This window comes from Hippocampus guttulatus, chromosome 12 (genome assembly GCF_054856545.1).
Source record: "Hippocampus guttulatus isolate MCC_2025c chromosome 12, RoL_Hgut_1.0, whole genome shotgun sequence".
In the NCBI taxonomy this organism is placed as follows: domain Eukaryota; kingdom Metazoa; phylum Chordata; class Actinopteri; order Syngnathiformes; family Syngnathidae; genus Hippocampus; species Hippocampus guttulatus.
In genome coordinates, this window is record NC_141272.1 from 10,909,943 (window position 1) to 10,936,076 (window position 26,134).

The window sequence follows — 26,134 nt, forward strand, 5'->3', positions numbered from 1 at the left end:
TATTCTTTGGCATTTGACTCAGCATGACTCAGACTTGGTCTTAGTTTTACTGTTTTGTGCTTTCTACTGTCTTCATTATTAATGTATTGTTTTGTTGTTGTGTATATAATATTTGCTCCATGCACAGCACTTTGTATACAGCTGTATTAAAGCTCTCTATAAATACAGTTGAGTTGAAAGTGGAGTCATAATAGTTGGAAACGATCGATAGTCATGTATCAGCGGTCCGCAACCTTTTTTGCCCCACGGACCGGTTAAATGTCAGAAAATATTTTCAGGGACCGGCCTTTAAGGCCGAATAAAACATAACAACATAATACGAGATGACCTGCATGAAAACTGTGGTATTTTCTAAACATAATAAACACGAATCATGACACGAGGGACTTCCTATCGGGACGCGACACTCTCTGGTCGCTTTGATAACGTTTAAACGTGCCTTCTAAATAATATATACAGATAAATACAAAACAAGATATAATAATATGTACAAATATTACATATTTCACAGTGCATGAAAAATACGACTCACCATCGCCGCATATTATGCTGAGTGGGTTTGGTGCGTGGGGATCGCCCGTTGCGATAAAATCGTATTTTAAGTAGGATTCCTGATACTGTCTATTAAATCTAGCCTTCTTTTTCTTGGAAGTCGTAGGCTCCTCTTCTGTCTGCTGACTGGGCCTTTCCCCCTTCCCAAAGAAACTTAATAAAGACGTTTGTTGTTGTTTTTTACTCATTTTGCTAGCTACTGGGTTTCATTTTAGCGGTAACCTAGCACCTGGCCGATACGCGCGCCTTGACCTGCGTAAGCAGTGAAACACTGTCGACGGGTCTAACAGAGAATTCGGTAATCTTTCAAAATAAAACATCTGTCAGTTTCCAAAATGAATAAAACGGAAGTAATGTTAAGTTATTTTTTCTTTCTGTGGGCCCGGTACCAAATGACCCATGGAACGGTACCGGTCGGCTGTTCGGGTGTTGGGGACCACTGATATACCACAGTATAGCAGTACTGCTAGAGATATTCAACAACATTCTGCCTCTGTAATTTAATCCAAGAAATGTAGTGTGCAACATTAATAATTTTGAAAGCGCCTTAGCATGATAGATAGGTAGGAGTGCAACAGACACGTAACTAATGCATTGGCCAGGAATTGAACCCAGGTCAACTGCTTGGAAGGCAGCTACTAAACTGGAAGATACTAAACACTATCCCACCAACACTGAACAAAAGTGAACGGTGAATATGCGTTGAAGTGATTCAGAAGTTAAAAGCAAGTTTTAAAAAAAAACGAGTGCATTTGTGCAAATTCGACTTTCTTTTGGAGTGGCAGAAACTGACCCAGGCTTTGAAACCAGAGTGTGAGTATTTCAATTACAACCGGTTGTCGGTGACACGATTTGAGCCAGGCGTTCTTCCCTGGAATTCATTCGGTTCAACAGATACAACAAGACATTATTTGGCTCTTGGGTTTGCAGTTTAATGTATCTATTACAATGATTCTGACAATGTTGTTTTTTTTTTTTTGTGAAGAGCCAAAACCAGAACTTTACTTTGGGATGGCAAAAACAGATTCTGGGTTTGAAACTTGAGGGCCACAGTTCAAGTTGCAAGTAGTTGTGGTCTGCTTCCTGATCGCTTAATGGCACACTTCCATGGAATTCATTTGATTGCAGTTGTGTAACCTTCAATTGTCTTCATCCTCGTTGGAGTTTTTGGTCCAATGTTTTGTTGAACCATTATAAGGATTGTGATTATCAATTTAAACTTTGGTCTGTAGAAATACCAAATCGTAATCTTACTGTATGTGTATTTGTTTTAAATCTTGTGTTCATACTGAAGCATTGAAACCTAGAGTTAGTTGGAAACTATTATTCATACGATATAGGTGAATAATAATTTAGAATGAAGTGTCAACAGTGATGGATTCAAATGTTTCACATTTTATTTTATTCCATTCAAACAGCAAAATCGCTCCGTTCTGTACCGCTTGACATTATGGTGACATTACAAACATCAAAATCAAAGGACATATTTATAGACTATGTAACATACATAAAAGAATATGGCACGTTCATGCATCTGCTTTGTTCATGATCGGTTGGAGGCCCAGAGGGAGCAGATACGAAGAAACAGACAGAGCGTAAATGAATGAATGTCAGGCAGGCTTCTGAAAAATAAGAAGCAAACAGTAAAATTCTAGAATGAGTCTCTTTGGTGGTCAATAGAGGAGTGAAAATGTCCTAGAAGACAGCTGAGGATCTTTACTGGGCCATTGGCACTTCACATATGACTGTTTGCGGCACCCTCTCGAGTTGGAAGTAAGCAGTCATTGTATAACTGACACTTGAGTCTTAACACCATTTGGTCCAAAATCTGCACGGCACGCTGTCATTTACTTAAGTCACAGTTGGAACTGCGTGTGGTGAGGTAATTGACAGTGGCGCCACCCAACTTTAGTTAGCCATTAAAAGGATAAGGCAGGCTTTCGCCAACAGTATACAGTCTAAGCAATTGATCATCAGTTTAGATGAACACATTAAAGGGTGAGTTTGCAAATCCTCCCGACAAAAAAAAAAAAAAAAAAGAAAGAAAGACAAACATTTTCATTTGTGTGAAAACTGTCAGCAGAAAAATGACAGTAGTCCAATTAGTAAAATGAGCCGTGAAGAAAAAACAAATCAATCAGCCCTCTCTGGCCCCATTTACCTGTAATTAGATTTTTATATTTGTTAGCCCAACAAGTGAAAATACAGCATTGTCATTGTTTTGGTTAAAATGTAGGATGCTTATAACTTTTTTAAAACGATAAAACCTTTTTTCCGCACTCTTATTTTTTACCCATTTGAAACGAACACAAATTTAAAAAATGTGATTAAAGAGTTCGATTCCCATGCAATTAAACATTTTTGGAGAAAAAAAAATCTGTGAAAGGCCTATTTGGGGAAACAAATGTGCAAAATTTAAAAAAAGCCCCACAAAGTTTGTATGTATTTTTACATGTGAGATCAAATAGCATAAAAGCAAAATATCACAACGTTTGGGAGAACACTTTTCGTGATTTTTTTTTTGGGGGGGGGGCACTTAAAGGGAGTGTCAATTGTTCGCGGATTTATGTTAGTGACGGTGGGGCTCGGTCCCGATCTCTTGTGATCAGTGGGGGTCCGTTGTACTGGACTGTACTGAAAACTGTTTCAAACATTTGATCTGAAAAAGACACATCAGTTGGTGGGGATGACTGAAAATAACTAAAGGTGCAGGCAGTACCGGCTTTCATGTACAGTACACGACCAAGAAGCTCATTTGGATATTCATGAGTGAAGAACTGTGAAAGTAGTAAAGCATTTAGGATGGTTGAACAAATCATTAGTCTAAAAGCACAATTGCCAAAGTCACTTTGAACTAAGGGTCACAATAACAATTAAAAAACCAAAATAAAACCACAAAAAAATTCTTATCCCTCTTTGTCGAGGTACTCAAGAAAGACTGACTCAAGGCCACTGGACTTTTCTCATTTGCCGATTTAGGCAATTATGCTGGTAGGCTAACAAAATCCATCTTCATCTTGTCAACGCAAAATGAAACAAAGTTGAATTAACGTGTGCAGCCCATAGAGATGACATGACATAGTTTGCATATTCAGTCATTGTTCTCAGTTCATATGCTGACCATCTGACTCAAGTTCACATTTGCATATGCAGTCAATGTGCGCTGAAAGCTGCGTCGAGCGGGCGGTTGAGTTGGGCGCTGCTCTCAAGTCACGCGGTTGGCCTTTCAGCCCCAAGTCACCGGGCTGCGCTCCACCGAGTGACTCCAAGTGTTCCGTGTTCTACTGGACGCACACGTACTTCTTCCACCACGACTTTGAGAGCATCTTCATCTTATCGGCCGTGCTGCGCACCTTCCTCTCCCGCCGCAGCCTCCGCTCGCAATTGCGCAGCCCCACGGCGATGGCGACGTCAAACACCTCCTTCAGGTTCTTTTGCGTGAGCGCCGAGCACTCCACGTAGGTAACGGCGCCGATCTTGTCGGCCAGCGCGCGGGCGTCCTCCTCGGCCACGGGCCTCTCCTTCCGCCGGGCCAGCTCGATGAGCACCTTGACGTCCTGCCGCAGGTCACATTGGGTGCCCACCAGGATGACGGGCGTGAGGGGGCAGCGCCGGCCGATCTCCGGGACCCATTTCTCCCAGACGTTCTGGAAGGACGCCGGGCTGACCACACTGAAGCACAGCAGCAAGGCGTCGGTGCGACTGTAGCAGAAGTGACGCAGCTTGTCGAACTCGTCCTGGCGGAGACGCAAACGTGTTAGGATCTTAAGAAGTCGGATGATGACAGAGTGGCAAGGTTCAGTCAAAAGCACTCGCGATGATGTTTATTACATTTGGAGTGGTTTGTAACAACGCAAGACTGTCGAACAGAGGTGTCAAACTCATGTTTGTCGCATGCCACATTGTAATTATGGTTTCCCTTGGAGGGCCGTAATGAATTTTGGGAAATCATATAAATGTTCAATCCCCTCCACATATTGCATACACAGTGGACATACACAATGAATAACTATTTTTAAAATAAGAAGGCAAGAATAATGACTGCTATTGTGGATTACATATGACAATTTGAAATTTTGGTTCAGACTTTATCGAGCATTATGCAAGTTGATTTGCTTTCGCGGGCCACATAAAATTATGTGGCGGGCCAGATATGGCCCCCGGGCCTTGACTTTGACATCAGTGCTGTAGAATAATCACAAAGCATCAACACCATGCATCTAGCACGTACACGCATTGATGTCAGAAGCCGCATCCAAAAAAAGTTGGGGTGGTAGAGTGACTTCAAGAGCGCGAATAGCAAAAAAGGTGCGGGAAAAGCCTCCCTGCTACTTCCTGGTTAGCTGCTATGCCAACACTTACAAATAGCTTGCCCTGGAACGCCGCCGTCCTTGCAGTGCAATGTGAAAAGGCAGACGCAGTCACATGTTAAAAACAATTCGAAAAGGCAGCAAAAACCTAAACTTCCTTGATGAACTTCAAAAGTTTCTCTGACTCAACGAGCGCCTCACACCCCCTTAAACACATTCAAGTTGTCAGAAATTTAACACAAACCAATCCTCCTCCTCATCTCTTTTCCAGAGCCGGGTGACTGATGGCGCTTTTCCTAAATCTATCCATCCCGTGTCTTTGCCGCGCCTTAACGACTCGCTCGCATGGTGTCAGTCAGTCCATCAGCAGAGCGCACAGACACCCACAACCATTTCTGGCACGCGGAATTACATAAGCGTCAGCTTTAATCTGCTCATATTTGCCCTTACACGCCAACGTGTGTGTGAGTCGTCGCTGCAGCTCACGACAAGTTGTGAGCTCGGTATTCGGAGAGGCTCAATAAAAGAGCTGGCAATGGCCGGCAGGCTTTATGCATATCAAATGTGCTGCTCCCAGAGTTCATCAGAGTGTGCTTATGAAACAGCAAGGCTTCATTGGCTCCACATGACGTAACAACGCTCCGTTTCACAACGGCAGCTATTATGCCGACTTTTTAGCCCCGCGAGTTTGAAGAAATGTGGAATTCATTTAGAGGTGTCTAAACGTATTGATTAATCCAAAACGAACTCATTATCCCATTAATTGACAACTAACAAACAAATCATCGAGGAATCATTCAGAGCCCTGGCTTCACTTAAAATCGTCCAAATCCTCTGAATGGTTTTGTAATACACTTTAAGGTCAAATAAAATTGACAATGGATTATTCAATCGTGACAGCCCTAAATTCATTCATGGAGTCAACAGGGGCAAAAGAGTGAGTGCACCGCCATCCGAGCAGAAATCATTTAATGCTGTAGGGCGACAATTCATGTACTGTATTTCATATACGCAAGTAGAACAACACATCACAAGGTGGATGGACATCGTGATTTGTTTGTATTCCTTTTGTACAATGCACTTTGAAACAAAAAGTGATCATTTATACATTTGTTCACTATTTTTTACAAATGGTCCACCAAATCACACAAATATTTTTTGGAATCAAGTGGTCTGCCCACTACCTCGTCGATGAATCAAGTAATCAAAAATGCATAATTAAAATGGATTTTGCTGGCGATTATGAGCCAATTGGGAGTGCCATTCACAAGTTCGACTGGAATTTTTGTGACAGAGTGGATATGGCTTTAAAAGGCGGGACCTGAACTGGTGAGTGACGTGGGCGACAGCTAATGAGAATGCCTCAGTCTGAGTTTTGAGTGGCCTTTTCAGTCAAGTTGTCCTGATCTGAACCACTGCTGCGGTCGACTTGCAGCCAAATAAAATGGTATTGTGTTGGGATACTGTTGTCCAAATTTTTAAAAAGTCCGACAATTGACAGTTTGAACGTGTATTCTTTCCTCTTAATGCGCATGTGTCAAACTCAAGGCCCAGGGGCCAGATCCGGCCCGCCACGTCATTTTATGTGGCCCACGGAAGCAAATCAAGCCTGTCAACTTGCATGATGCTTGCTAAAATCTTGACCAAAATTTAAAATTCTCATATGTAATAAATAACAGACATGTTGTAAGCAATTTCTTGTAACCAAACCCCTCATTACAGTAACTTAAACAATAGTGAATAAACCATTATTGACTTTTTAAATTTGGTTTCTGTCATAACGGCCCTCCAAGGGAAATGCTAACTAAAATGTGACCCATGACAAAAATGAGAGTGACACCATTGTCTTAATGCATTGTCGAGGTATCAAATCAGGTATCTGCAAATAGTCAACATCAAGTGACTCCGTCTCAAACTTGGGTGCCCTTCTTTTTAGTGACATATGTAGTCCACCATAAAAAAGAAATCCCTATATATGTCTAACAAACGGAAAAATATAACCTTTTACTCACATATGTCTATATATAGATAGGTACATAGCAAGATAGATCACTAATTATATAGTTTTCCCGACTATTTATGTTCATTTCTTAATTGATTCCATAATTGTGATCGGACTTTTAACATGGAATTTCTTTTGTGTATGAAATGGGCTATGAATCATGCACTGCACTGATGATACATGACACCATCATGCACCAAGAATCCTCATATGTCATAACTCGACCAGTCGGGGCAAATGGCCACCCCTCCCAGCTTCTTCCCGAAATGAAACTAGACCTGCTTCTTTTCAAAAGAGATTCCTTTTATTTAGCATCAAAGCACTACGCCCAGTCACTTTTAAGCAGGTCGAAAAGCACCTGTTGGGTCATGGGATGTATGCAAATTTGTGTTTTGAACTCACCTGTCCTGCCGTGTCGCACAACTGCAGTCGAACTGGGCTTCCGTCCACTTGAACCACAGCTGTGGGAATACAAAAAACAGATCAATTGGATTCAGAGACGCAAACATATGCGCCATCGGGACAGTTTGTCCTCATCGGCTGTGTTTTTGACACAATCCCAAGAGTGCGAGCAGATTTTGTTTGTTCAATGTGACTCTTCCACTGGGCCTCATTTTTGAAAAGCGTGTGAGTCATCCGCGTTTCAATGACGGGGGTCATTCGTTTTTACAATACAAAGCAATGGGCACATGGAAACATTTACAACATGCCCAATAGGGGTTTATGTGTGTGCGTGCGTGTGTGTGCGCGTGTGTGTGTGAATGTGTATGAGCGCGCAGACGCGTGTGGTCGCTTGTGTCCACCTGATCAAAGGCTTGGCTGAAATCCGCCTACTTCATCATCCAAAAAGTACAAAAACAAAACATTATATTGAACACTAGGTGGGTATATATTAGGGCCCGACAAATTAATTTTTAGCTTTTTTTGTTTCTTTGTTGTTTTTTTTTAAATATATTAACACATTATAACATAAGACAAAGATATTAACATTCGAGCATACCCCCCACCCACCCCATAGTCTGTCGTAGTTCTGTATTTCAGTTGTAATCATTTATTTCATTGTGTTACCATCGGACATATGATACTTCTGAGCTAATCTGCTACAAACTTCTCCTTATTATCCCCATTGCGCTCTTCAACACAACACTCCCCCAGTCACCTGCAACGTTGTGTAATCTCTCTCTCTCTCTCTCTCTCTCATATTGAAGGGGGGGGGGACTGAAAGAAATGACATCATCCCCGAGCGATGACCACCCCCCCCCCCCCCCCCGAACCCCTCTTCCTTGCTTCCAGCACACACACCAAGTGCACAATCATTCAATGTCAAGACAATCTGTGCCTGTGAGCCTCTGTGACAGATGTGGAGGAGAGCGCCCAAAGGTCAAGGCTGGGCACGACAACAACGGGTCCACTTGTGCAATCCAAAACCTGACAGTGAGCCCCTCAGTGGGTCTTTGTGATTTCTCTTCCCACACATGAGTGTTTTTTAATGAGGTTTTGTGGCATGCCATGTTGGGTTTGAAACCTCACTTAGTGCAGAGGCCGAAATGTACAGCTGCAGTTATCGACCACCTAGCCCAACCACTAACTTAATACTGTAATCGGATACAGTTAATTTTGCACTATTAAAAAACACTATTATCTAACTTGAGATGGTAGGCTACACTGATGTGTTTGCAATTGTTGGACTGGTGTGCTACATTTATCTTTTTTTTCCTTGTAAGTACACAATGAACCCAAACTGAGGACATTCTGTCTTTTACTGATCCTTTCCACTTGGCTCACACCTATCATTCCAATTTCTTTCTTTCAGTATGTATGACTGGTGGGAAGAAACAATCGCCTTAATTAGTCGAGTCACTTGATAAATCGCTGGCACCCTCATTTTCCTTTGTTTTTGTGGCAGAGGATACAAGTTAATTCTGGGCTGAAAAATAGTGTTGCAAAACTTGCGTGGTATCAGGATAAATTTATTTTTATGCTCAAATGATATGTAACAATGTTCAAATGTTACTTTAAAACATGCCTGCCCTGTACTGTTGGTTTGATGGTAAAGACAGTTTGACTCAAGAAGGCATTATTTTTATTTCCATCATTTCCTATGGAAATAATTGCTTTCGAATCCAAACAAACTTGAAAAAGCCAAGCCGGAGGACACGCCGGCTGGATGTAATTATGACTGAAAATCACTTTAATGCACGGGTCAACTCTCATTGGGTTGCTAATGTTTCAGCCAACAAAAGCTTGCAGGCACACGTTTGGGAAAAGTGGCAACATGGCACCTACATCAAGGAGATGTCAAACAACGAGATGAAACACACACATGCCAGAAAAGTTAAAACAAACACACCTTATTATCCATCCATCCATTTTCCGATCTGCTTATAAGATAAGATAAGAAAACCTTTATTAGTCTCGCAATGGAGAAATTCCCAATTCACAGCAGCAAAGTTATGAAAGGAAGAAGTAGAACAACAAAATATAGGAGCTGATAGAAAGGCAGCCACTCTCGCGGCGCCATTTTGAAGTCAAAATAACAAAAATAACACAACACAACAGATAGGACACAGACAGTCGTGCAATCTTCACCACTTTTCTGCATACACTTTGTTGTCTGAAGCAGTTATAGATGAAAGAGGAGAGGATCAAAGTGTCCTTTCACCAGTGGATCAGAGACGTCATGCTGAAAAATGTGCACACGTCTGCTACAAGCTAAGTTTTGAAAGCAAACAACAAAGCTGTAGCGTCCATTGACGAAAAGAGATTAGTTCACTTCTCCTGTCCCACGTAATCCGCTTCAAACTCCAAGCCGCGACTCCCATTTCCAAATCCGCATCGGCGCTCCGCGCTAACGCTCCTTTCTTCTCATCGTCGGCTCCTCAAGACTTACATCCATCCAGTCGCAGACTGTTCAACAGCACCGATCTCTCCGCTGAACAAAGCGAGGCTGTGAAAAATGCTGCCCATTACAGGCGCAAGACACAAGCGCCGCGGGACTGTCCAGCAACGACAGTCAAATGGCGCCGACATTCCTCCCAGTCAAAAACAGTGCTGGTATACCCATGCTGCCGAGATGGCGCACCGAGTCTCCTCCTTGATGAATGTCGTGGCCAAAAAATGCTGAAAAAAGTCCACATCAGGTCCACAAGACATAACAACGAACACAGTGACAAAGTGACAAAACAAACACAAAAAAAAAAAAATCCTCACAAGGGTCGAAGGGGGTGCTGGAGCCTATCCCAGCTGTCTTCAGGGAGTAGGCAAGGGACACCCTGAACTGGTTGCCAGCCAATCGCAGGGCACACAGAGATGAACAACCATCCACGCTCACACTCACACCTAGGGACAATTTAGAGTGTTCAATCAGCCTGCCATGCAAGTTTTTGGAATGTGGGAGGAAACCGGAGTACCCGGAGAAAACCCACACAGGCCCGGGGAGAACATGCAAACACAGGGAGGCCGGAGTTGGAATTGAACCCAGTACCTCTGCACTGTGAGGTCGACGCACTAACTACTGGAACACCGGGCGAACACCGGGCCACCCTCTCCTTATTATTATTATTATTAATAATAATAATATGGGACATGGAACAACTTTGGGTGGGTGCTGCTCTCATTCGCATCAGACAGGTAAGATGGTAATATATTACCATCTTAAATCTCATTAAAAAATGCTTGTGTAACATTTAGGGGTACAACATCATGTCACAGGGGTGGTCACCCTTAAGCAGGGGTGGGCAACATATGGCTCATGGACCATAGAGTAAAGCCCTGTGAGATTGCCAAGCACAAATTCCACTCCTACATAACAGTGGCAGTTCACTCAGACGTTTTCAGAAATGGGCAGATAAAAGATATTGTTTTTTAGGTTCTCTAAATTCAACGGACTCACTTTTTTTTTACAGGAAGCGTTCCAATAAGAATAGGACTATTATCATGTTCAAGCATTCGTTTATTAAAACTTGCATCGGAGAATGATGGACTCATAGCTTGTGTGGTGGGGCCTGGAGACACAGGTTATTTTGAAGCAGCCTTTAAGTGCTCTGTGGTCCACGTCCACCTGTTCTGCAATAGCACACTCCAGCGTCCTCCAGTAAAAATAAATCAATACAGTAAGTATTCCCATCCACGGAATTCTATGGAATGAAATATCCTTCACCCGGAATAAAAACCTATGCATTAACATTTTGACTACGATATTACATGTTACCGGACGTTGCGTAAGCGGAAATTCCACTACCCGTAACCCGGATGGAGGTGTAATGCCGCGGGAGCTTAAATACACGCAACGCCCACCCGATGCGACGGAAAAGACAACGCTGAAACAAGTTTTCACTTCGCGTTTTTCGATCATCAGATTCTAAACGACGACGTGCAAGTGAGTTTTTATTGCCGTGCGTTTTACTGTAGTTGTGAATGATTTTAACTTTATTCACTTACGTCCTTGTAGAACGCGGCACTAGCTTAAAAGCAGCACCCACTCGACACGACCGAAGAAACGTGTTCGCTTCGCCGTTTTCATTCATCAGATTCGAAACGAAGACGTGTAAGCGACTTTTTATTGGCGTGCGTTTTACTGTAAGTGCAAAAGATTTTAACTTTATTCGCTTACGTCGTGTAGATCATCGCATCGAAACGTAGAAGAACTGTAACGACTGGAGCGGCGCGAGTGAAATGCATCCGTTTGAGCGAGGCTGGACACAAAGTTAAAAAGATCCAGCAGACACTTGGAGTCGGAAAGACGCAAATCTACGAAACTTTAAACAACAAGGCATCGATTTAACTCCTGATGACAAGCCACCATCCAGCAAGGAAGCAATGCAAATGGCAACAAAAATCCTTCAGTATGCGCAAGAATTACCAGACATCGGTGATCAACGGGACAGTTACTTGCAACTAGCAAGAAAACTGTATGACACGCAGGCAAACATTGTCATTGTCAACCAAAGAATGCATCCAACAAAACAATCCAAAATACATATTTTTTTTCCAAGACAGAAAAAAAAATATTAAAATACTGTACGTATTTTACTGTTGTGATTTTTTTTTTGGATACACCTGTATTGCAGTTTTTGTTATATAAACAGTTTTTGGACAGTATATTTTTGTATTTTATTGATTGTGTTGTTACACGTGCATTTTGTCAACATACTTGCAGGTTCATAAAGGACATGTACCATGCCCATTTCCCAAATGAGGAATTTCTGTTATCAGGACAAATTGGACAGCGCAAACACAAGTCCGTACTAGAGAATATTTACTGTAATTTAATGAATGAATACATGTTTCTTAAACTATCTATCCAAACTATATTATTTTAGTTTTTGCAACTTTATTAGTCGAGTGTTTTGAGGCACTTGCATCTTTAACATACTACTCCTCTACTGCTGCTTTGTGAATGCCCATCACCTCATGTCTTCTTAATGTGTCCAGCCTGTTGTTGGTTGATGGCTGCCTCACAAGGGAGGTAGCAATTGCCTGCTGTGTTGGGTCACGGTGCTTTTGGCATAAATAACAGCGCATGTTTTTAAGACAATATAGAAAGAGGAATAAAAAATAAATCACGTACAGGTTGACTTTGCATTGCTAAGCTCCTCATTGGAAATTGATTGATGTAGCCTCGCCAACTCGTCCTGCATTCCGACCTTCGCTATCATCAGTGTTTCAGACCAAATTTCCACATGAATTATTACATTTTAATTGCCTGTTGTGTTAAATTCTCTGCTCCGTTTCACCTGGACTCGTGGTCGCTTACATATATTTTGATTTTTTTTTCCATTAAAAATATTAAATAAATATACTTTTAAAAGGCAGATTTTTTTTTCTGTCATATCTTCAACACTGACACGAAGAAAACTTATCAAACTTATATAAACGAATAAACACAACACACTTGGATGCGGAAAAAACAGGCAATATTTACCTGTTTGTACCATTCAAAAAATTAGGACGCAGACAGCACAGCAGAGTGGGGCAAAAAAACTGAATTCAATAAGTTTCTTTTTTGGTAGTTGCTTCAGGATTTTCCTGTGCACTGCTGTTGATATAGCGCCTCTAGAGTGGCGAAATACTGCAACTGCAGTTAATATGAAGCTGCCGCAGCGGGACATCAATCCCTCAATCAGCATAGCTGTAGCTTTACGATTTGTGGAGTGATATCAATCGGTCTGGCTGGGGGCGGCAGAGGGAAACCCTGCATCCATCCATTAATGCCCAGTCGACTTTGAGGGTGGCTGGCGGGCGATAGGTAGGTAGGTAGGTAGGTAGATAGATTGATAGATAGATAGACTTACCGGAAAAGTTGTCAAAGGCGGTGGGCACATATTTGGTGGGGTATCCGTTGGTAGTGTAGCTAACCACCAGGCTGGTCTTGCCTACCGCTCCGTCACCGAGCAGGACGCACTTGAGCAGCCGCTCGTGAGGCTGCCCCGGCCGGCCACATTGGACTTTGTGCGGCGGCACCGGCGGAGCCATGGTCGGAGGATATTCCATGGAGGTAGAATGAGGGCACATTCAACGAATTCAGTCGGCGGGTTTCCACATGAGGATCGTGGAGTTCCACGTTTATAAGAAAAAGATAAGCGAGTCGTTTCAATGAAAAAAAAACCCCGTCGTATTTCAAGGGACTTCGGTCATTGTCACGACGAATTGTCGGGGTGGACGAACGCTCACCCAATTCGCATTACAATGAGCTGCTGCTTGCGAACCTTGGCCTTTGTATACTCGGTGTATTTGCATAACTCCGCCCACTTCACGTGGCGCGCGTCACGTTTTGAACCTTGCTGAGGCTCATTTGTCGTCAACTCCCACAAGGGAATAAGTGAAAGAACTTTTAGTGGGAGTAAAAGTATCGTTTATGACTTTTGACATCAGCTTCTGTGCCAATGAAATATCAAATTGACATGCAGGCCTTGTTGAACATCTCAAATGTCAATTTTAATTAGATTTTTTACAGCTACTCTTATACCCACTGACCTACTTTAATAGCTGACTTTATATAGAACATTTACACTGGTACATTCACAGCACTAATGCATTCTATACTTAATACTATAACATCAAACTTTGTACAAGTACCACCTTGTAAAACTACTTGCTGTTCAAGTGCCAGCATATTTACCAATAATAAGGTTGCATAGTAATGTTCATCAAAAACAAGAGAAAGGTTAACAACTATAAAGTACATTTAATATTATTACTGTGAACCTCTGTAACTTTATGCAGTTTGAACATACTACACTTATTGAGTGGGTGAGGGGGTTACTTAAATAATCCAATTAAAATATTGTTTTGTGTTTTTTGTTATTGTAAAGTGTCCTTGGGTGTCTTGAAAGGCGCTTATAAATAAAATCTATTATTATTATTATTATTATTAAAATGTATTGCGCACAAAGGTGAAATACCACTTGTACCTAAAAGTTTTAAAATAAAATAAAAAATTTCTTAACATATTCTTGTGTTAACAACTATAAAGTACATTTAATATTATTACTGTGAACCTCTGTAACTTTATGCAGTTTGAACATACTACACTTATTGAGTGGGTGAGGGGGTTACTTAAATAATCCAATTAAAATGTATTGCGCACAAAGGTGAAATACAACTTGTACCTAAAAGTTTTAAAATAAAATAAAAATTGTCTTAACATATTCTTCATTTAATCTGTAAACCGTTGCAAATTTAAACATGTTTATCCAATTGTCCAGTGGCTTGTTGTTGTATTTATGGCGCAAACTCGTGAGGCATGTTGAGCCCTGGACTTTTGTCACCCTCTTGTGGCTAAGAATAATAGCAGCAAGTAAATGACAACATCAACATTGAAGGTGAAATCAACCCCCAAATTTTCTTTAAAAATATGTTCTATGAAACAGTAAAATCCACTTATTTTTGTCCATCTCAGAGGGTGGCAATTTTGCTGTCAACTGAAAATGACAACACAGCTGCTCACGGTTCAGGTAACAACCAACCATGTCTCAGCTTCAGAAAACAGGTGTGCCATGATTGGTCGTTACCTGAGCAACCATGATGTCATTTTCAATCGACAGAATGAGGCAAAATGGCTGCCTCCTCAGATGGGTAATAACGTGTAGATTACACTGCTTAACCCATATTCCACAAACGCAAGATTAATCAGAATGTCGTGTTTGGACTAGTGGAGGTGCAGAGAACATATTAAGACAAATTTGAGGGTTGACTTCCCCTTTAAAGGATTTCAAGCCAAGAGACTGTAAATGTTGGAGATCATCCTAACCAATTTTATTTTTTCTAAAAGTGATTTTACTTACCACAAAGGCATCATACAGGTACAAAAGTTCATCCTTTGTAGGGCAAGATGCAGGTAAACAAGGGATGTGATTGTTTGTGTGGAGAAGCAAAAAATAATTCCTGACTAAACTTGATCCTGCAGTTAGAAAGGCACCTACACTTCCGCATCCTTTCCATCACAGCGATGCCCCACCCAATAGTGAACTTGGCCGACAATTGACAGTCAAACTGCAATAATGCACAATGTGATGAGCCGATTTTGAGGAAAGGCTGAAGGCAGGAGGGGAAAAAAGGAAATGTTAGGTCTGAAAAAGGACAAAAAGTGACTTTAATTGCTTGTTTGAGTGACTTCCTTACTCACAGGCACACAGGTATGCACATTCACACATGAAACAGTCGTTCCAATGCATTTGCATTCACAAAATATCATGCACACAAACTGTCAATGAGATGCTGCTGCGAATGATGATGTCAGGTCAATATTAAGTTTCCATAAGGGGTGCCAGGAGCCTCATTTGGACGACAGCTTTCAACAGACACTTATGGGGAAAAAAACCCAAACAAACAAAAACACAGTTTCTTTTTTCAACCATCCTGATTAAGAATTACCCCTTAAAAACCCAATAACTTAGACACAGTTCCAATAGTAAACGTCCCATCTTCCTTCCGGAATGCAGCAGCTCAGTCATGTGGAGCTGAGACTGCTTGCTGGGTAAGAAATCGGCGTGACGGCCCGCAGATCCTAGTGATCCTGTCATCCATCAGTCTTTATTGAAATTTAGGTTTGGCACCACCCGGGGTCAGGTCAGGCGGGAGGGCACCGCCGTGGGCCAGTCTTCGGAAGCTGTGCGAGAGATACATGATGGTGGATTTGAAATGTGGAGAAAAAAAAGGGTCTCGTTTGACCCACCTATTCAGGTATCTAGACATATATCCATCATTGCCACAAGGTGGCAATGTACTCACAAGTCCTTCACATTGCCAATGAGGGCCTGGATCTTTGCAATGAAAGCATCCACTTGCTCCTGAGACACATGAACAAACGTGTTCTGGTCAAATATGCAAATGATGGGAAGGGACATGACAGGGTTTACCTGACGCCGTCGGTAGAAAAGCGGCAAAGAAAAGAGAGCGATCACGCCTGCGCAGAGGGAGAGAAAAAAGCCACAAAAGAAGTGCATAAAAAAGGCAAAGCAAGAGTTTGGTAAATATTTCCAGAAGTGACGTGATACCGATGATGAGGAGCGTGAGGCCATTGCACAGATCTCCCAGATAAGTAAGAAGATATATCAGGACCAGCAACTACAAAGCAAGGTGAAAAAACACATCATTGCGCCAAAAAGTTATCCCTTTGAAAGTGATTTTACTCGCAGTAATATATGCTCCACAAGTGTCTAAGGGGGGGAATTCAACGTTTACTGCCAAAAAGACTTATGGGAAAAAAATTGTGGCCTTCATTCGTAGAAATAGTTCTGAATAATAACTTTTTTTGTTATATTGTTTCATTTTTTTGGTTTTCCTATTCAATACGGCCCTTATAGCTTACACCTTTTATGGGGAGTTTCTCACTGATGGGTGTACTCACTTGTGTTGCCGGTGGTTTAGACATTAATGGCTGTGTATTTTGAGGGGACTGTTCCAAGTTTCGAGCCACCATATCATCAGTTGAACCATGAAGAAAAGAAAATGTTACCGTTTGTTTTGTTTTTTCAGGAATGTGCCCGATCAATAAAAATCTATCAGAGGGTCCAGTCTACCTCAAAAAGAGTAGCGGCATCAATAGTGTCAGTGTTTCCCAATATGGGACATGATGGTCTTGGACGGGGGAGGGCCTCCATCTTATCCCGCACCATCTAATATTAAGAATAATTAAATGATGTGGAAAACAACTGTAAATAGCACTGCGATTTATCCATTTTGTATTTCTATTGCACTTAATTGAACGGTGTTTGTTTGTTTTTTCTTCTTCTTTCTGCCTACATTCTTGCTGCTGGAGGCTGTAAATTTCCCCAGTGTGGGACAAATAAAGGATATCTTATCTTATCTACGTATACTGTACCCTCCTCCTCCAGCTGCTACGTGTAATGTCACATTCCAGCCAGGTCAGGGTTGACATTGGAAGGTCCCCAGGTTAGGGCTCGCTTAGCTCACACTCTGTCAACATGTACTGCTAATGTCCTGCAGCCTTCTCTATGTATAAATGTACGCTGTTAATAGCCCAAGTGGTCAGTATTTAAAAAAAAAAAGAAAAAAAGAAGAAGCAGCAGATGAGTTAACGGGAGATTCACTACTTAGAACTGGAAATACATGGCCGCAAATAAAAGTGTTTGCAGGATCCAGGGAAGTGTCACGAGATGGCAGCACACTTATTTATTGTGAGAAGAAAAATTTAAAACGGAGGTTTAGGACATCTTAGTTTTTCTTGAAAATGATTGAATGTTGACACCCAGCTTTAGGAAAGATTGTTTTGACTCATAAAATTTGTACGATTCATTTGGACTTAATATAGTAGCCGTATTACGTCACACAAAGCCTTGACGTTATAATCTATATTTTAAAATATTTTTGCTTTAAATCCTAAAATAGAGACCACCAAGACAAATATACTGGTGCCACATGATTACTGCCAATATGTAGATGTGGCATGACAGTCGCCGGCAGTGGCATTGGCCAAATTTGGCAGCTTGACACCAGGCCTGGAGCGAGCATAATGAGAACGCCACTGCTGTTACAACCAGGGATGTGGAGGGAGTTAGGATGGATGGCATTCAAAGTGAGAGAATGAAAGAGACACAGTAAAAATGAATGATAGGGAGGAGAGGTCTTGGAAGGACAAGGACATCAAACAGGGACATACGGAATGGCTGGCCATTCGATCGGCCGTCCTTTCTCACCTTAAGGGATTCAAAGAGGTTGCCGACAAAGAAGAGTCTTTTCAGACAGTCCACAGCACACAGAGTCATGACAATGACTTTCTGCATGTGCAACTCAGTCTCCTCTCCACTAAAACTGATGTCCATGTCCAAGTATGACCTGTCACACGCATTCAAAAGATAACAGATATTACAAACTGACATCTTTCCCCAAAACAGTTGGGTCAAAAATAACCCCAATTATGGGTCAAAAAGGGACCAACCCCACTTGGGTGAATTTGACCCAACTTTTTGGGTTATTCATTGAACATAAAAAGTTGGGTCAAATTGACCCAAGTGGGTTCAGTCCCTTCAACCCAACTATTTTTCAGAGTACATTTTCTATTTAATGATTTGCACAGGCTAAAAAATGCCACTAATCGCTGTTCAATAACTGTTTTACGATGGCATAAATTTGAGTGTGAGTAAATTGATTCTCTTTACATTATTTCCTTTCGTTGGGAATTTTACAGAACACAAAATGTTTAAAAAATACATTGGTGCCTCAACCTATTAGTCTAATTTCTTCTGTGACCACGTTCACAACTGAAAACATCTTTCCCATTGAAGTGAATGGAAATGCCATCAATTTGCTCTCGCCCCACAACACACAAATAAAAAAATGATATTTTTCGATAAGAAAAACAGCACAGTGTAGTTTTGTACTTTATATTAACATACTGTAATAACATAATTAAATAAATTGTCATGGATTAAAGAGTTTGTGCATCGATATTTCATGCTTCAATCGACATTGACATTGTGCACCGTTTATGTTCAAATAGCTCTTGCTTAAAGGGGTATAGTGAGAGTAAGTTACATATCTGCAAGTCACCAGTTGCAACCGTTGTCACTTAGATACCAAGTCACAAGTCAAGTCATTCCCAAATTTTTGGCAAGCAAGTCCTAAAAATAACAACTCGACCAAACACATTTTTCGCATACGGTATTTATCGCCCATCCCAATGAGTAACACAACACTGAAAGAAAAGCACTTACTTGAACGGATGTTCTCCATCGCCCCAGTTGAGGGCATGGAGGATTTTGTAGTAGATGCGCACTGACATGGTGACGCACACGATGGCGAGAGACACCGTGGAGACCACAGTGATGATGCTGAGCTGGAACAGGCATAGGAGACCCACCACGATGCCCGTCAGGACCAATCCCGTTCGCTCCGTGTCCTTCCAGTAGATCAGGTCCATGACTGGAAGATACGGTGGACAGAGGAGTCAGAATAGAAACTAGAGAAAACAATGCCTGTTCATGCTGTGAAAATTAAGAGGGAGATAGTAAAGTTTTGCATATGGCGAGTAGGGCTGTAACGTCACGATACAATCACGAATCTCATGATATGATAATTATCATCGATATATTGGGGAGGTTGACACTGTATAAACACTCACATAATTGTAAAAAAAAAAAGTTTGAATATTCAAAAAAATGCCACGGATAGCCCGGTGGGCCAGTGGTTAGTGCATCAACCTCACAGTGCAGAGTTCAATTCCTTTGTGCAGTTCAATTCCAGCTCTGGCCTCCCTGTGTGGAGTTTGCATGTTCTCCCCGGGCCTGTGTGGGTTTTCTCCGGGTACTCCAGATTTCCTTCCACATTCCAAAAACATGCATGGCAGGCTGATTGAACACTCTAAATTGTCCCTAGGTGTGAGTGTGAGCGTGGGTGGTTGTTCGTCTCTGTGTGCCCTGCGATTGGCTGGCAACCGGTTCCGGGTGTCCCCAGCCTACTGCCCGAAGACAGCTGGGATAGGCTCCAGACCCCCGCGACCCTTGTGAGGATAAGCAGATCAGAAAATGAATGAATGAATGAATGAAAAAAAATGCCAGCAGTACGCGGCCACCCTCTAGTGGTACATGAAAGAATTGTACTTCACTTAAATTACAATTGCATTTAATCTGTTAGAATTTGTTCCTTTTAAACATTAAGGTAAAAGGTTAAAAAAAACGTCTTAGTATTTATATACCTAACTATCTACCTACACTTCCTAGAAATAAAACATCTGTGTCAATTTTGATGAGGCCTACGAGACTATTGCATTTTAATGTTGGTCCTGATGGCGCTATGAGGAGAGCTCACATTTTTGTAGGCGGCATTTGGTGTAAAAACCACTGGGGTATCAGAAGTACTTTAAATTTTGAGCATGGCAAAAGATCAATGTGTTCCAAGATGCCGAGGAGGGGCATGAAGGCTACAGTAAAAGTAGGGGGGGTGGGGTGACCCAAGGATGAAGAGTGCGTTCCAGCCGCCAACATGAGACACCAGAGCGGCGAATAGGACACATACGGATTCAGCTTGGGCTAAATTTACCCCTCAGATGACAGAGGAAAGCAAGCGGTTGAGGGGAATTTGAATCGGGCCTTTCGCGGCACCTGCTGCCAGGCGTCAGCACCATTTTCTACAACCACTTGGTTTCCCCTCGCTTGGTCAACCAGCAACAGCTGAGACTGAACCGGGTGGAGTCATAGAATTATGAAATACACTATGTAATTCTGTCAACCTCATTTTTTATCTTCCCAATATCTTTATTCAACCCTCACCATCCACATCATTTCACAAGGATCGTGGATGCTTTTATTCAAAATTTTTGGTACGAAATTTTAGAAGAGACTTGATTAAGGGATAATATTCAAATACAGAACAAGAGCCAGCAAAGTAGTGATTTTGGAAGGATTCCGCCCGACAGCGACGATATATAAATGTCTATAGAATGCTTATGCTTATCCGTCAATCCGGAAACTGACACTTTACACTGGAACAAATACATACTTCCTGGTATTAGGTTATCAGCAGTGAAAGGAAAAAAAAAGCACACTCTGCATAGGATTCGTATGTGTGTGTGTGTGTGTGTGTGTCTGTCTGTTGTGTCAGCATTCAGTTTGCAGCAAGTGACAACCACTGGGAACAGAATAAAAAACACTGATGGCATTGAAGATTTTTACAGTGAAGTGACGTTGAAAAGTGTAGTGTGAAGGCTCGAGTAAACCTCTGGTTCTACTCTCCACTCTCACTGTGGTTCCAGAGTTGTCATGACTACCTGGCAACTAGAATACATGACTGGTTAAGTGTGCCAATGAATTACATCATCAAGTTATAAAAGGGCATAGAGAACCACAATGTTACTTGGAAACGGTAAATTACACAAAAGCCAAAAAACAAAAGTGCCTGTGCTTTACACGTAATGGAAATGATGAAATTGAAAGCGGAACTCTGTTTCTCTTCAATTGCTTCAAGACAAGACAATTCAGGAAAAACTACCACCTACTTCAAGTTCAGTCGAAACACAAATTTTCCTGGTCGTGTTGACATTTTAAAAATCAATCACAATACTAACAAGTGGTGTGTGAGTACCTCGTCCATCAATTCCTTTTCTACATTGCTTATCATTTTTCAGGATCATGCAGAGCGCTGGAGCCTTTCCCAGCTGACCCAAGCGAAGAGCAAGGCAGCTTTATTTAGATGCTGCAGCACATTTCATACACAAGGAAACACAATGTGCTTCGCATAATTAAAATTACAATATTTGCTTCAGATAATAAATACCACAACATAATGGTGCATTCTATTTCCATGACATTTGCATCGCAATTCCCAAATATTTCTCAGGTTGAGGAACCAGCTAACTTCTGGGTTATGCTCACAGAATTCTTCGCACATTCATTTCCCCAACTGGATAGCCACTCAATCAAACTCTACAATGAGAAGCAGTTTACCATACTAAAAGAAGCTGGGGACCGGTCCTACTTCTGCAATAACCACATGGCTAGAAAACATCAATACATTGTAAAGATACAATTAGTTGACAACTCCCTCCACTTTTTTCCCCCAATTTTCAGCCAAGTTCTCTCACCTTTGCTGGCCATTTTGGCTGCTGTTCCGCCTCGCTAGCCTCTCTGTCCCGCCGTGTTCCCCTCGACCCCCCTGAGCTGTTTTTGGCTGGGCCCTGCTCACTCAGCAGCCCAAAATAATCTTTCCTGCTGCACCGCCCACCCCCTCTACTGAAATGATTATTTTATTTTTTTATTTTTTAACTCAGAAAGACTTCAGTCATGACCAGTACGACAAATTGTTTGTACAAACGCACAGCTGCTACTTCAAATCTAGACTACGTACATTAAAAAATATTTCAAGTGGGTCATAAAGCATAGAGCCATTTGGCAGCTGCAACAAGAGAATCAGGTCTAATTGGGTGATTAGCTGACCAATGCTAACTCATTTCTTGAGTGAATCACAACAAAAAACAAACAAAAAAGAAAAACCACAGTTAGCCACATAACAAAAGAAACAAGCAAAAGGAAATAAGCAAGGTTGGGAGTTTTAGTGAGATAAAATGAATAGTTTTGAGAAGCTAAAGAGAAGGTGAAACAAAAAGGATTAAGGATTACCAGTACAATGCTATACCTACCACAGGTTTGAAGCAGAATATTTCTTAACATCCCTTTGGCTCATGGTTGTAAAGAGTGGAGAGAGCCTTTCGACAAATGAAAAAAGAGAAGAGGGTAGTTTGTTGATGTGGCGCTTGTGGTAAAGCTATCGCTAGCTCTTGGCTTAAAACCAAGGCAACAAAGACACGTTTAGAGTTAGAAAATGATGGCACTTAATAACCCACAAACATTTGATAAGCAAAATGCCAAACGTTTTGAGTGTGATTAGCCTGTTACGAAACTGAAGCTAACCGAAGAACAGTCTTGGGAATAATACAGTGTATGGTCAATTTAGCCAATTCTACTGTCGGCAGTATAAAACCTATCGTTGGTTTGATGTGCAGTAACAGACCCAAGCGTCAGAAACGCAAAGCTCCAAAAGATTAATGTGTGCTATTTATTCGTGACACTCTAAACTCTGTCAGCAGCTTTACTGCACATTCATTCAAAGTCCCATGGTTCACTGCTACCCCCAACACAGAGACACCCACACCACTAAAATAAGCCAAGCTCTGTTTCGAGTGACAGTCCACTTCAAATGCCACTGAGCAGGAAGAAAGGATGTTATCTCACACCGCAAAAAGCCAACACAAAGCTGCAAATACTAAAACCAAATCATTCCTGAATTCCAGAGAGATGGTTGCCGTGGAGACACAGGGAAGAGGGAGGACTTCTCAAGGGTGAGAGCATCTTAGCTTACTCTTGAACGATCAATGTGAAATCTGATCTGTGGAAGTGCCTCTCCCATTAAAGACAGGGGGACATTTAGGATGTGGCAAAATGATAAGGACATGTACCTGCTATATGTGGGCACACTGTGGCGCTGTCTAAGGGGTTAAGGGCTGAGTACCACCGCTGGTTCAGCAGCTTTTCCTGAGTATCTGGAGCAATGGAATCCGGTGACATGGAGTTGGGCTCAGTCAGTTGCAGGGGCTCCTCTAAAATGACGGGTGACTCAGGCTCTGGGGTCGGTGACGATGCTGCTGCTGCTGCTGGAAAAAAGGGGATGACATCACACATGATATCACATCATTACATGACCATCACCATTGCATCCTTGTGAGCACTTGCATTTACCCGCTGGATGAATCAGTTTATACAATTGGCTTCACGAATAGAGTAAGCCCCCACTGTTCATGGCACTGAGCCGTAACAGCAAACAATCTCAGTTGAAGTTCAGTCGTAAAGATAAAATCGGAAACGCTATGATCCCAAAAAAGCCTAATATAATTTCAATTTCATTTTACATTACTCGAAAAAAAAAAAAAAAAAAGACTTACAGGTGATTTGATTATGAAAAAAAAATGTATCTGAAGTACGCATGTACAAGCAGCAAACGCTCTCTGTAAAGGCCATAAACAACCCAGACTAAATTTAGCTAATCCATCCAGAGATCATTGTCTCTGATTTGAAATGTAGCACGTTACTTCCTAGACCATAAATGCAGTTTCCTCATATCACTTGAAAGGGGTTAGGGCCCAAGCACTGCCAGGAGAAGCGACAATCCATGATTTAGTATTGAAATGTTTTTTTTTTTAAAAGCTACCCATCATGTTACCAAATGTCAGCAAAAAAAACAAAAACATTTTGTCCCTCAACTCACTTTGATACCAATACTTTGAAAGCTTTGGGATGAGCACAAAAACAAAGCAAAACGCTTCCCTGCCAAACATTGATTACAATTTTCATATGAATTGTTCCAAAACGTTCTGTCTGATTGTGTGGAATTGATCATACCAGGAAGTATTGGTGGTTGAGAAAAAGTTTGGATAAAGCTGCTCTCCTCACTTATGATCACCGCATCGCCTTCCTGAGTCTCAATGTCCGCAGTTTGGGCCGATGGCTGCCTTGTTACAGTCTCATTTTGCCTGCTCCTTCTTGGGCTTGTGGTCCTCACGTCCACTTGGCCCTCTTCCTCATCGGCCCGACTCAGGAAGCCTTGCGGGCCCCAGTCGACGTCGGGCGAGTCCAGCGGCGTCTCTGGGGTGTCCGTACGCACCAGGGAGGTGCGACTTCCCCTCGAGCCACCCCTGCGCCTCTCCCGGTGGGTGCGTGAAGCCCCCACGGCCTCGGGCTCGGCAATGGCGATGTAGGAGAAGGTCAGCTCGAGGGAGTTCTGACGCGGCGTGCCCCAGATTGACGGGGAGGAGGCCAGTGTGTCGTCATCATCATAGACAACCTCTTCATCTTCGGAGCAGTCCCTCGCTGTTTGCAGCTCGTACAGCTCCGACTCTTCATTACCACCTGGAAGAAATAGAATGATTAGATTATTTTAAAAAACAAAAACAAAAAAACCCCAAAAAAGATGATATTCCACTCCAAATGTTGAATATTTTTTGTAGTGGTGTCAAAATCCATTTTAACACACAATCGTTTTGAGCCATTAGTTAACTTCAAATTGTCCCAATCCTCTGAAATCACCGTCTCAGTAATTATTCTCTGATTTCATGAAAGCAGACTGATTATCTTTTGTGTTTAATCAAAATAAGGCATTTGCAAACATATACTTTTGAAAACAATTAAACAAAATATGCATGCATTGTTGCTTTAATTTCTTTTTTTTTTTTGGGTAAGTGCATTATTCAAGTTTTTCAATTCATCGTTCCAGTCAAGCCCACACAATCTCACACTGCAAATGTGGGCTATTGTGGGTACAATATCTATTCTGTGGGGGAGCTGTAAAGGGACACAAACTCCATATTGTCATCCGTTTCTACTTCCTGCAGTTGTAATATCCACGTGCCTCAATCTCAGTGTGTCTCTCTTGTTCCAACAAAAAACTCCTCAGCAGTGTCTTAGGTTTGATGTCCAAAAACAGAGCTAAAAGCGTCTTTGAGTTGGAAGCATGCAATCACTTGTGGCTCTTAAGTTAAGATATTTTGAAGAGAGGAAGCTGGTTGGCACTCTTACTTTCCCAAAAAGAAGAAACTCCAATGAGTCATATGTCAGAGTGTCAATGTGTTGCATTCATACCGTCGGTGCACGGGGGTGTCGAATCAGGAGTGGAGGCCACTGAGCCATATTCCTCTGCAAGAAAACAAAGGATAGGAACAACTCATTTAGATTACCTCATATTTTTTCAAATCAAAAGCTATGTTCTGATTCAAATCTTTTTTTTTTTTTACACCCCCCAGCAACTAGCCACGGTCACAAAAAATAAATAAAGATTAAGCAGTTTAATAGGTTTCCTCTATCCAATGTATGAGAACATGCAAGTAGAACTAAGTGCAAGCACAACATTGCTCCGTTCAGCCATGTGTTTACCAAAGAGCAGGGATGAAGACGAGGCTAGATGAAGAGGAGGGCCAACATACGATATCATTGGCGATAGAAAGATGCTGAGCTACGGCGATGAGAAGCAGGAAAATGCTCTCGCATCAGTCCGAAAGCTAGCAAAGAAGAGCAGACTTACGGCAGTGGGAGAATCCTAAAACCTGGCCCATACTCCATCAAGGCATCGCTGAGCCTTCCCAGCCTGGAAGACACCCCCCCACCCGGGCCCCCTTCCACTCTCATGTATTGCCAGGGAATCGTGCGGGAAAACCCTCAGGTCCTTCTCTCCAGGCTGCCTCTGTAGTCCTCTGTGATGTGCGTGAGCAGCTTCCTGCCTCAGACACTTAGCTGCCCCGCCCTGCCTCACACCAGCATCCCCCTCA

The 26,134-nt window shown here is 42.0% G+C and overlaps 2 protein-coding genes and 1 long non-coding RNA gene across 14 annotated transcripts; 1 reads left to right on the top strand and 2 right to left on the bottom strand.

The window, feature by feature from the left end:
* Positions 1-1,927: 1,927 nt before the first annotated feature.
* On the bottom strand, positions 1,928-13,540 carry rhoub (ras homolog family member Ub). Its single transcript, XM_086124980.1, has 3 exons — positions 13,158-13,540; positions 7,267-7,325; positions 1,928-4,289 (listed from the first exon to the last, which is right to left on the bottom strand). Exons 1-3 carry the CDS (start codon positions 13,375-13,377, stop codon positions 3,834-3,836), a joined length of 735 nt encoding a protein of 244 aa, XP_085981106.1. The 5' UTR covers positions 13,378-13,540; the 3' UTR covers positions 1,928-3,833.
* On the top strand, positions 11,026-11,813 carry LOC147197365 (uncharacterized). Its single transcript, XR_015102420.1, has 3 exons — positions 11,026-11,242; positions 11,315-11,410; positions 11,486-11,813. It is a non-coding gene; the product is annotated as an uncharacterized LOC147197365 (long non-coding RNA).
* Positions 13,541-15,090: 1,550 nt separating the features above from the next.
* On the bottom strand, positions 15,091-26,117 carry rtn2a (reticulon 2a). Of its 12 annotated transcripts, none has more exons than XR_015102457.1 (10): positions 25,891-26,115; positions 25,452-25,505; positions 24,216-24,722; positions 23,276-23,470; positions 19,041-19,248; positions 18,024-18,162; positions 16,362-16,431; positions 16,224-16,270; positions 16,040-16,154; positions 15,091-15,973 (listed from the first exon to the last, which is right to left on the bottom strand). XR_015102457.1 is itself a non-coding variant. In XM_086125429.1 (10 exons), exons 1-10 carry the CDS (start codon positions 25,919-25,921, stop codon positions 15,898-15,900), a joined length of 1,383 nt encoding a protein of 460 aa, XP_085981555.1. In that variant the 5' UTR covers positions 25,922-26,115; the 3' UTR covers positions 15,091-15,897. The 12 variants fall into 12 exon arrangements, 10 of the variants coding, with proteins under 10 accessions (XP_085981555.1, XP_085981554.1, XP_085981550.1 ...); XM_086125429.1 differs by having other exon boundaries at positions 16,096-16,154; positions 23,276-23,467; XM_086125428.1 differs by having other exon boundaries at positions 16,096-16,154.
* Positions 26,118-26,134: the final 17 nt, after the last annotated feature.